Source organism: Macaca nemestrina, chromosome 10, assembly GCF_043159975.1.
Source record: "Macaca nemestrina isolate mMacNem1 chromosome 10, mMacNem.hap1, whole genome shotgun sequence".
Classification (NCBI taxonomy): Eukaryota; Metazoa; Chordata; class Mammalia; order Primates; family Cercopithecidae; genus Macaca; species Macaca nemestrina.
The window spans coordinates 94164988-94177953 of NC_092134.1; the positions used below are offsets into that span (position 1 = coordinate 94164988).

The following is a 12966-nucleotide window of genomic DNA, read 5'->3' on the forward strand; positions in this document are numbered from 1 at the left end:
TAATGAAAAGAAAAATTTAGGTTAAAAATATAAATGGAAATAAAATTGACTGTCCTTTCCTGTATTTAAAATTCATACTGCTCTACACAAAACACACAGAAACCTACATAAATCATTACAGGGTCATAATATTACTGTTTTATAAAAATTATATTAATACTAGAGATAGATATTTTTATGATAAGGTTAGTCAAACAAAGTGTACAAAATCTGGATCATTTGATAAAGGTCTTAATCATTGTATAATACTGTTAACAGCCAAACAAACAAAAACTGGAGGTAGAAGGTAAGTATTTTATACAGTTTCCAGTGAGTAAAAGTGTTGATAATAACCAGTTTAAACATTAATAATATAAATCCTAGCTAAAACCTACTTGGTTTCTGTATCATCAAGGCAGAGTTTAGAAGGTACACAGTGAGGCGATATTGGGAGTTCTAAATTATGCTTTCTTAGGGGCATTTTTATGCCTCTATTCATGTTCACATGGGTTGGTTTCCTCACAGTTTCTACAATAAAAAATATATAATTATAATTTTAAAATAAGAGTAATAAAATCTTGTAAAAGTACTGCTTAATATATAATGTTCATTACATAAATGTACATCTAAGAAATTTTACTAAAATATTTACATTCTGTCAGTGTTAATAAATCATTACAATATAAACAACTATCACAGAGACTTTAAAATATATTTTTCTTCATTATCTTATATACTCATTATAGGTGCCCTATTAATTTAGTTCTACTTTTTCTTCCACCAAGATTTCTCCGATCTCCAAACTATATTAGATACTATGTTATATATTCCCACTGTACTTTATATTTTCCCTTTCTTTGGTCAGTACTTTCACCCACTGTATTTTTGTGATACACCCACCCCAACTATATACATAGTTATAGTGTAGATTTTATATCTTCTTATAAAACCCTGCCTCAAGCCAGGCACAGTGGCTCATGTCTGTAATCCCAGTTACTAAGGAGGCTGCAGTTGGAGGATTGCTTGAGGCCAAGAGTTCAAGACCAGCTTGGGCAACACAGTGAAACCCTGTCTTTAAAAACAAAACAAAATAAAACTCTTGCCTCTCTGGATAAAATACGTGATTTGGCAGTAGCCATCTGACTAAAGATGAACCAATAATAGCATCCCATTCTTCTAGTTATAAATGAAATTGTTTCACTGTGAGATTGGTACCAGTAGCACAAGGCAACATTCTTACAGTGGAATTTTGAAATGTGGGACCAGAGAAACAATTCTCAGTATTTCCTTGGTGGCAAAACTAGAGGAGGTGAGTAATATTAGTTTCTTAAGGCCATGTTTTGAGCCTCAATGATGAAGACAGCCTGAGAAAATAAAGTTAGTAACTGAAGTGAAAAAGAATCTTGATAGTATCCAAGTTCCTGTTTCGAGTCGTCTCTGAGGCCCACTGCACCATCACTCTTCCTGTTAAAGCAGTAAAAAGGTATCTGTTTTGAACTTCTGTCATTTGCAGCCACAAGTCCTGACTAATAAAGTTTGCTTTCTGTTTTATCCTCAGCACCCAATAGAGTACTTACAGTGGGTACCCAATAAAAATATGCTGAAGAAATAAATGAAAAGAAAGTGCAGGGGTTCAGGACATTATCCCCAAATAAGACATCCTGCTATTTAAGAAAATAGCAGAAGCAAGAAGGTTACTCTCAGCTTCCCCCTGAAGCAGGTCATAAAACCCTCATTTGAGAGGTGCCCTGGTTATACTTGGAAGAAAATAATATCCCTATCTCTGAAGACACAGGGTCACAAAGAAGAATCTGAGCAAAGAGGTCTTGCTAAGATCCCCTTAGTTTATTACTATTAGATCATTCTTTTAAAAATCCAATCATACTTCTTGAGGACTATCCACTTTTTCATCAAACCTGACAAGAAAAATACACAAGTTTAGCCATTTCTTCCAATCTTAAGATATTAACTTTTTTATCAAGGCTCTTGTGTCACAGAAAACTTACTAAATAAATCTGTATGTTTTTATCCTGTTAATCTGTCTTTTGTTATTGAAGCTTTAGCCATAAATCTAGCAATGGATGAGGAAATATATTTTGATTACCCTACGACTGGGAATAAATAAAGGTAAATACATCAAAGAGATTTACAACAAAAAGTTTTATTCTCAAAGTCCATGAACAATGTATTTATTCCTTCTAAAGTATAACTAAATTTACTTGTGTAAACTGTTATCTATGGAGGGAGGAAAAAAATGACGGAGAAAGGAAATGAAATATTAACAATACTCTGATGAATTTCTATCCCTTCCTGATAAATTGTCTTATTTTTATGCTCTCATTTTTAGCAGTTGTTTTAAAACTTAAATATCATACACAAGTTCCTCTGAGAGAGGAAAAATATACTCTAATTAAGCTTTTTATTTACTTGAAGAATCAAAATATATGACAAAACGGACTTTATTTTGCAGTATTAGACTGCTATGATTAACATCCCAGTAAAGTGTAATAAATAATTCAAGTGATGGCATAGGAAACTAGTCATTGAGGCAAGAATGTTTCCAGATCTTCCTTTCATACCTATCCTCTAAATATAAAGAATAGTTAATTTGTTGACATGTATTAACATTTATTCCCTGCTCTCTAGCTAAACTTTGGTAACTACCTACCTGTATAGAATAATATAACAACTGTACTATAATAAGTTTAATGACACCTAATAAATTAGTTTTATATAACACATACACAACATAAAAATAAAAATAAATGGATTAAGCAACAAAACATTTTAAGCAGATATTAACTAGGCATCTAATTTAAGAGAGCAACCAAATTTTAAAATTAATTTTCCACATGCTTTGAGCTCTAAAATTACAAACTAATTAGAAGGCTAAACATTATTATGATTACATCAAGTTCAAAACAGAATGCAGTTGGAATGACTTACCAGGGATTTTCTTCTTGCAAGATATCTGATTTACCATATATAGGTTAAGAATGTCTAAGCTGACAGCAGAATTTTTGACAGGAGATAAAACTCCGAGTGATTTCATTTTTGATTTTAACCTGTGTTTTTCAAAATATTCCTAAAATAATTAAAAATTAAAAATAATGCAGCAAATACGTGGTTTTAAACAGAATTATAAATAATAAAAAGCAATCCTATTATTAAGTCATTGACTTGATATTTTTATATTTTGTGACATCTTTGTATGTTTACAAATAAATTACAATTAATCATAACTTGCAGTTTGCCTAAAGACTAAATTTCACAGCCTTTTATGATCTTAAGCATAACCTTTAAAACAGAATGCTATAAAGCTATTCTCTGAAATCAAAAGATTAGAAATTATCTGTATATAGAAAGTTAAAAAAATCTAGTAACAGAACAACAATTCTGACAGGCCAAAATCTTGTTTTTCTACAAAGTATGCTATTCTGCAGATATAGAAAACCTTAAAAATATGTACAGCTGAGTGCCATTGAAAGTCAACAGAAATGAAGAAAAAAAAAGCTATGTGCAAATTAATCTGCAACCACAGCCAATTTCATTTATTTGTTATCCCTCCAGGATTCCTAGATGTTTGTTATTTAACCAGACTTGCACATAATTATCACTTTATCCAGTTTTTATTTTCTTTCTGTTTGAATTATTATTCTTTCTTATTGCCATTCTTTCTCTTTCAGGTTACATCATTAATTCATTTAAATAAAAATTAACTATTTAACATTTATTTATCAAGCCACTATTATGTGCTAGATATTAAGACACTGTGAAAACATCTTCTCTTCCATTATAACTCATTATAACTTCTCTTCCATTATATAACTCATAATATAATGCTATAAATGTAATTATAAATGTGAAATTGTCAGAAATGAGAAAAAGCCAAGATGGCAAAATATTTAGTGCAAGAGGTCATAATCTGAAGAGGTTACATATCATATTTATTTTCAAGAAGTTGAGGCTCTTTCACAGTAACATCTCAGAATATTGTTAATTATAACTTTTAAGTTTGTAAAAATCTTGTAAGAACTATAAGAGACCTGCTAATGATCACACAAAAAAAGTAAATGTTTTACAAAATAAATAATAGATAAAAGGATTTGTTCACATTTCATTTGAGTGATCTGGAACCCCAAATTAGACTAAAATGTATTTTTAAAGACTACACTATGGTTAAGCAATGAAATAACAGGATCTTCAGGATGTAAATATTTTTCCCCCTTGAAACAATAACTCAGTCATTGCTAGATCTTATAATTGATTGTGTCCTGGAATTAAGAACTTGTTAGTTCATCTGTACAAAGTACAAAGGCACTATACTTTGTGGTGGATAAGACCATAGTGAGGGAGATGATGACACAAATAAATACAACTGACTATGATTGGGGATGGTATCAAAACCTAGGAAAGGTATGTAAATTATTGTTTGGGGGCAGGGTGGGTACAGGGAAGGGAGGAGGACAAGGAAGATTTCTTAGGAAATGGGTTCTAAGATAGATAGATGAGTCAGAGCTATCCAAAGAGGGTAGGAATGTAAGGTTCCAGGAATAAGGAAGAACAACACAAAGACTGTCAAAGGGACTAAGCCTTTATTCCAGGAAATATGTTGAAGAAGTCTGTCCCATATTCTCTAGCCATCATGATAGCATCTAATACCTGTTCCAAGAAAGAACAGAAGTACGTAACTAATTGATTCACTTGACAAGACTAAGCTCAATTTTTTTGTCAAGTCTCACTTGGTAAAAACAACTAGAAAACAATTTGAAAAGAATCAGAAAACTTTCAGAAACCAAGTAATCAAATTTTAACTTGAAAACAGTCATTAAAAAGGAACAACCAGAGAGACAGAAATAAAATCTGGAGAATGTACCGAAGAAAGAACAGAAAGAATTTGTTTCCAGATGAAAGGAATGGCAAACTGTGTAGGAGATGGCAACATAATAAAATGAATTGGACTGACAAATATCCTTTCAATTGAACAACAAAAAGTTCATTGTTGATGTTAGCAAGATGACTGAGAAATGAATGAGATACAATATAAAAGGGGATAGCTTGGGAAGGAAAAGAAAACATAGATGGTCACTATCCTGCTTTTATAATATCACTCCGTTTTCTTTACACTTTACTACCTTTGATCGTATTAACATTATTGGGTTTTTTTCTGTTTTAGAACTTTATATAAAGGAATCTTACTGCTTATATTCTGTGAGTTTCTTCTTTTGCTCAACATTGTGTATTTGAGATTCATCTGCATTAATTATATGCAGCTTATACATTTTCACTGCTATGCTATCACTGGATATGCCATAGTTTGTTTAACCATTCTACTATTCTACTGCTAATGGATGTTGGGGCAGTTCTCTTTCCCTTTCCTTCCTTCCCTTTGCCTGTCTTCTTTCTCCTTCTCTCTCTCTGTTTCCTATTTCAGCATAACAATGACTCAAGCAAATCTTGTACATATCCAAAAGGGCACATGTACAAGAGTTTCTTTGCTCAGTTGTAAAGTATATACATGCTCAACCTTACTATGGAATGCAATCAGTGTAATAAAAAATAAAGACAAACTAAATGGAAGTAGTACACAGGTTATGACACCATTACTGTAATCATTTATTAGGTAATAAATGATTATTTAAATTAGAATACCAATACTCAGGTAGTGAGAAGTGGTCAGATTTGGGATACATTTTGGAACTAGAAGGACAGCAGTAATCAACAATGATCTTTAAGTCTCTGACTGAGCAAAATGAGTGGCTAACTAAGTATCAACAAGGATGTAGAAGAACAAAGGAAGGTGGCCTCCAGTTTCACTTAGGTGAATGTATTGGTGGTAGAAAAACACTTCAAGGTCATTGTTCTCATCAGGCTGACAAAAATAAAAACATTTTTTTCTTTACCTTTTGCTTTCTCCTTTCCTGCTTGATCAGAACCCTGGACCTGAAAAAGGAAGCAGAATAAAATACATAGTGATTAAAGAAATGACCTTTAAGACAATTGCCAGTTTAGCTTAATAGAAGATTTAGAGTTAAAATCTAAAAGTGTAGTATCATTGCATTTTTTTCTGAAAAGAAACTATAAAAATATTCTTAAAGTATTTACAGTATGATGTTTCACAAAATTTTCTTAGATAGGAAATCCAAGATCTAATAAAAAAAAAAAAACTGCATACTGATGATGAATAATTAAGTATAAAATAAATCTGAATTCTAATGCTAAGATAAGCAAAAAAAAAAAAAAAATTCATTGGAAAGAATATATCCCTGAAACATTCTTATCTGATAGCAATATTCTTGGTCAACATTCTTCTTTTTCTTTGTATTTCAACATTCTACTGAAATCAACAGAGAATAGAGAGGAAGTTGAAATCTACTTGGGATCTAAGGAAATGTGAAGTGTATTGCTAGAGCAACATCAGTTACATTAATATATCAGCTGTATTTACTTGAAATCTCATATCTATGTCTTAATCTGTTCAGGCTGCTATAACAAACTACCATAAAGCCAGGGAGCATACCAAGAAGAGAAATTTATTCCTCACAGTTCTAGAGGCTAGGGAGTCCAAGATCAAGGCACCAACACATTCGATGTCTGGTGAGGGCCCACTTTCTGGTTTACAGATGACATTTTTTGCAGTATCCTTATTTAGTAAAAGGGGTGAGCTAGCTCTATGCAACCTCTTTCACAAGGGTATGAATCTGAATCATGAAGACACTGCCCTTGTGACCCAATCACCTTCCAGAGCCACCCCCTCCTAATACCATCACCTTGGGAGTCAGGATTTTAACATATGAACTTGGGGGAAACACAAAAATGCAGACAATAGCATCTTCTTTAAAAAAAAAAAAAAACCTAGTAGTTCTAGATGTGTTTTGTATCGATAATCCTTGAGCCAAATACAGCACTGAATACCAATGATAGTGCAGTATTTAATGGTTATATTTGTTCTATTAATAATAGTGGAACACTATAAAATATTCACGACAATATTACCAGATTTACATAACTTTTAGACATGCATAACACTATGGCCTCAAATTCAAGATTTATGTAAAAATAAGTAAAACGACACTGTGTCTTAACTATATAATATCTAATATCAAAATAATCATCGCTAATACTAAATACCATATATCTTTCACCATTCTAGATACTTCAGACACCTTACATGTATAAGCTCATTTAATTCCATGGCAGCTCTGTAAGGTAGGTTCTATTTCTGTACCCACTTGACTGATGAGGAAACTAAGGCAAAGACAGGTTAAGTAACTTCCCCAAGATCACACCGCTTATAAGTGGTAGAGGCAGAATTCAAATCCAGGGTGTCTGATATTGGAGTTCTTAGCCAAAACTGCCTTTCAAGTATATCAACCGAGAATATACAAAGTTGTTCATTTTTCCCAGTGATTTTCATAAACTTTACCAATGACAATTACTAAATACCCCAGACTTTGCAACTTATTGAATGTGTTCTTTAACATACTTCCCATTACCTTTGTTCCCCCATGCAAGAACTAACCAGGCCCAACTCTACTTAGTTTCTGAGATCAGGCACGTTCAGGGTGGACTCATTAGAATCCAGCTGACTCATTAGCTATGTCTCAATTGACCATTTGAACTCATTGAGCAAAGAACCCTATATATTCTGCTGCATGCAGCATCATAAGTGTACTGCTGCCATTCAAACTTTACAAAGAAAAATTTCAAAAAAATTCATTTTACTGACTTACTTGCTAAGACTAAGGAGGACCTGAGAAATTAGTTTATTCTCCATCATTTTAAAACTCGCAAAGCTTATGCACAGAAAGTAAAGTGACTTTTCAAAGTTCAGAAATATAGAAAGTATAACAGAGCTGGCAGTATTACACAATCCAGACTAAAAAGAGTTAACAAAAATAAATGTTTATTGTATAAGCAGTCTCCATGTTATAGAGCTCAGTAAAACTAAGACATCAAAATAAATATGGTCTTCATATATGTATGCATTGTGTGATTTTATTCCAGGCTGATTTTCTCTTATCCAGGACATTCATGGCTATCACCAAATGCTACATACTACTTAATGCCCATCCCTATGTGCCTAAGAAAAAAATTAATTAGGAAGTTAACACCAATATCTACATCAGCCTAGCAATCACTAGACTGCAGTGAAAATGAAAAAGGATTCTGACATATATGTCAAAGGTCATTTCTTAAACAGAACATTTTAGAGTATTAAGGCTATCACTGTTATTAAGAGAATGGTATGTCCACATAAACTAAATATTTTCCCGAATACAGTCACTCTCAATTATTTGCACTAAAGAAGAAGAGTGCGTCAGTCAGAATTCTTATAAGCAACAGAAAGTACATTTGGCTGATTCAAACAGAAAATAAATGTATTAAAAGAAAAATGGATAGCCAAACAGACCTGCTGAGAAGGCATGCTTGTCAAATGGCAAGAACAAGGAAGTCTAGGCAGTTTTGGGAATATGGCCAAAATCATGCAACAATTAGTCTCATAAGGATACCACTGCTGGCACTGGTGAATACTGGATACTGCTGACTATACCATTTCCACTCCTGGACAGCACTTCCCCTGGCATCCTTGTCCCTGAAAATTCAATCCTGCTGCAGCTCCTACAACTGCCTACTACAAAAACAGATGAACTGCAGTCCCTATTTTCTTGGTTCACTAACTCTTGATTCAGAGTACAAGACAAGAGCACCAAAATTGAGCTTAGATCATGTACCCATTCACTAGCTGCAAAACAGACTAGGAAACAAGTATCTAGGCTTGTTTATTTGTTGTTGTTGTTGTTGTTTTCAGCTTTACTATAGAGGAAGGTGGCCTGTACCTATCACCAAAACTCCTAAGGTGGTAGACAGATATACCACACATAAACAGGGGCCTCAGATACTGGTATGCCAAAGAACACAAATGTCTACTACACTGCTATAATAAAATGAAAATAGGTAATGATCCAAAAGTCATTTTTATTTGGCTATGTCAGGATATATGTACTCCTTAATAGTTGCTTCTTGTGGTTTGCTTAGGCCAATATAAAAATAAGACAACAGTGATAAGAGACTATATTCCCTAAGTAGTAGGGGAAACTAGCTGGAACTTTATATATGACAAAAATAAATTATAATTAAAAGGACTTGCCAATGAATCCCTAGCAGTCATTGCTAAAAGCATTCCACACTGACTACTGCAGTATTATGTATGTAGTCAACTGTCATAATTACATTGTAAAGGGTCTCTTTGATTTTATGCAAATGTTCTCCAATATATTTTGCTATATAAGTAACTGCTTTAAAACACACCTCTGATCATCATTTAGGGAGATGACTTCCATAGCATGCCCCTACTTAGCTTTCAGTGTTGTTTTACATTCTTCGACTTATGTACTACAACACTCAACCAAACTAAAATATGTGTTTCTCTAATTTTTGTCTTGAAATTTAAATTACTAGTGAATTGGGAGTGAGCTAGAAAGTGGGAATGAGGTTCGTCTTTTTTAAACAGTAATTACTACGTTATTCTGGAAAATGAATTTTTAAAGAAATATGTACAACCATCTCTTTCAATGAAAGTTTGAATGAACAATATTAGTTGTCATTATAATAGGTATTGATTCAAAATCATTTTGTACTTAAAAGAAAATTGGTAGGTCATAACCTCTTCATAGAATCCTCCACAAGTTATCCATTCTAGATAGTAGTAACATAAATATTTGTTACATTATTCTTTGCTAAGAAAGAAAAAAATTTAAAAACAAAAAAGTATAAAGGGGTTAAAGGAGAGAAGGGAGGGAGAAGGGAAGAGAAAGAGAAATGAGAAAAAAGGAGTAGAGGGAGAGGGAAAAACTACCATGCTAATTACAAAAACGCATGAGGGCATTTCTGCTCCTTGCTATTCCTTCTAGTAAGGAAAGGTTTAAAGGAAAATGCTAAAGAAATACTTCCTTTTTTAAAAAAAATTAAAAAGACACAAATGCAATAAAGTTGCCAAAGAAATGTTTAAAAAAACACTAACACGTACATTTTACATGGAGTATGCAGGAACTATTAAAACTGTATTAGGAATTAAAAACTATGAGTGTCATATAAACTGACAGTTAATACTGTCAGTATTAACTTGTTCTTTTTTGCTTCCTTTGTTTTGTTTTGCTTTTTAGTTTCTTGATCAGTTTGTTTTCTTAGGGGCATCGTGCCATGCAAAAGAGACTGCTCCAGACTGCTAAGCTCTTATAATAATATCTTAAATTTGATGAAAAGTGGAAAATTTAAAGAAAATTAATAGACCAATAATTAGCAAATGAAAAACAGTATTTTATGGTTTGTGTCACACTGAAATTAATATTAACCTAAAACATCAAAATCTAACATTGTTTAGCTGGTAGACTTATTAACATTCAAGACAGTAACTAGCCTAGAAAAAGTACTTACATTGGCTTTCCACAAAACTAAAGCAGGTTGACCTGATGTGATAGGAATAGTAATGATACATGTTAGAATGTTATGGCTTTTAAGTAACTTCTCTTACAATGCAAAAGAAAAAGTTTTCACAGAAGTATGAATTACCAAAGAAAGGTATTAAGGGAAAAAGAACGTTAAACCAATAAAGCAAAACTTCATCTAATATTTAGAATACAGAGCCTAATTAAAATAAGTTCTCGGAGACCACATTCTTGCAGTATTTTCACACAGAAAACACTGTTCCACAGCTATAAGCTGTAATCATAAACATGAACAGCCATTTCCTGAGTCACACAGTGGAAGATATTTCAGAATGCAAATGACACTCCAACACAGAAGTATATTTCAAGCTATTTGCATTATCATTAGTTCAAGAAGAAAAAAATGAATATACTCATAGTTCCATTAGTACTATCTCTAAAATTTAGAAATAGTCTTGAAACATTTAACATATTTTCATCAAAATAACTGGTTCTTAGATGCAATTTAGCAACTAATTTTATAGCTACAAACTTTGTAAGATTTCCACAAAAACATTCCTGATAGTCTTACAGGTAGCTAGACTTGGATTTGAATTTTAATAAGCAATATTATAAATACCATAAAACCTCTACATCCCTAAAACAAACTTTTTTAATACTTTAAGTTCTAGGGTACATATGCACAATGTGCAGGTTGCACAGCTATACACGTGCCATGTTGGTTTGCTGCGCCCATCAACTCGCCATTTACATTAGGTATTTCTCCCAATGCTATCCCTGCCCCAGCCCCTCACCCACCGACAGGCCCCAGTGTGTGATGTTCCCTGTCCTGTGTCCATGTGTTCTCATTGTTCGACTCCCATCTATGAGTGAGAACATGTGGTGTTTGGTTTTCTGTTTTTGAGATAGTTTGCTTAGAACAATGGTTTCCAGTTTCAACCAGGTCCCTGCAAAGGACATAAACTCATCCTTTTCTATGGCTGCATAGCATTCCGTGGTGTATATGTACCACATTTTCTTAATTCAGTCTATCATTGATGGACATTTGGGTTGGTTCCAAGTCTTTTCTATTGTGAATAGCACCACAATAAACATACATGTGCATGTGTCTTTATCATAGAATGATTTATAATCCTTTGGGTATATGTCCAGTAATGGGATGGCTGGGTCAAATGTATTTCTAGTTCTAGATCCTAAAGGAATCGCCACACTGTCTTCCACAATAGTTGAACTAATTTACATTCCTACCAACAGTGTAAAAGGTTTCCTATCTCTCCACATCCTCCCCAGCATCTGTTGTTTCCTGACTTTTTAATGATCACCATTCTAACTGGTGTGAGATGGTATCTCATTGTGGTTTTGATTTTCATTTCTCTGATGAACAGTAATGATGAGGATTTTTGCACATGTCTGTTGGCTGCATAAATGTCTTCTTTTGAGAAGTGTCTGTTCATATCCTTTGCCCACTTTTTGATGGGGTTGTTTTTTGTTTTTTGGTTTTTTTTCTTGTACATTTGTTTAGATTCTGGATATCAGCCCTTTGTCTGATGGGTAGATTGCAAAAATTTTCTCCCATTCTGTAGGTTGCCTGTTTTACACTGCTGATAGTTTCTTTTGCTGTGCAGAAGCTCTGTAGTTTAATTAGATCCCATTTGTCTATTTTGGCTTTTGTTGTTATTGCTTTTGGTGTTTTAGTCATGAAGTTTTTGTCTATGACTATGTTCTGAATGGTATTGCCTAGGTTTTCTTCTAGGGTTTTTATGTTGTTCGGTCTTACATTTAAGTCTTTAATCCACCTTGAGTTAATTTTTGTATACAGTGTAAGGAAGGGATCCAGTTTCAGCTTTCTACATATGGCTAGCCAGTTTTCCCAGCACCATCTATTAAATAGGGAATCCTTTCCCCATTGCTTGTTTTTGTCAGGTTTGTCAAAGATCAGATGGCTGTAGATGTGTGTGGTGTTATTTCTGAGGTCTCTGTTCTGTTCCATTGGTCTATATGTCTGTTTTGGTACCAGCACTATGCTGTTTTGGTTACTGTAACCTTGTAGTATAGTTTGAGGTCAGGCACCATGATGCCTCCAGCTGAAAACCCAATCATCTCAGCCTAAAATCTCCTTAAGCTGATAAGCAACTTCAGCAAAGTCTCAGGATACAAAATTAATGTGCAAAAATCACAAGCATTCCTATACACCAATAATAGACAAACAGCCAAATCATGAGTGAACTCCCGTTCACAATTACTAAAAAGAGAATAAAATACCTAGGAATCCAACTTACAAGGGATGTGAAGGAACTCTTCAAGAACTACAAACCACTGCTCAACGAAATAAAAGAGGACACAAACAAATGGAAGAACATTCCAAGCTCCTGCATAGGAAGAATCAATATCATGAAAATGGCAATACTGCCCAAAGTAATTTATAGATTCAATGCTATCCCCCTCAAGCTACCACCGATTTTCTTCACAGAATTGGAAAAAATTACTTTAAAGTTCATATGGAACCATAAAAAACTTTTTAATATAAATCTTTTAAAAT

At 33.3% G+C, this 12966-nt stretch overlaps 1 protein-coding gene across 8 annotated transcripts in view; it reads right to left on the minus strand.

Moving 5' to 3' along the window:
* REDIC1 (regulator of DNA class I crossover intermediates 1) overlaps nucleotides 1-12966 on the minus strand; it is a 172892-nt gene that overhangs the window by 143869 nt on the left and 16057 nt on the right. For 7 of the 8 annotated variants that reach the window (XR_011609238.1, XR_011609237.1, XR_011609239.1 and 4 more), the window contains exons 2-4: nucleotides 5883-5922; nucleotides 2926-3064; nucleotides 375-507 (exon numbers count right to left, since the gene is read on the minus strand). Coding sequence is in view for 5 of the 8 variants with exons in the window: in XM_071071891.1 (XP_070927992.1) it covers nucleotides 375-507; nucleotides 2926-3064; nucleotides 5883-5922 (312 nt within the window). In the remaining 3 variants the exon portion in view is untranslated. The remainder of the gene's footprint in view (nucleotides 1-374; nucleotides 508-2925; nucleotides 3065-5882; nucleotides 5923-12966) is intronic. The other variant, XM_071071893.1, reaches the window with a different exon arrangement.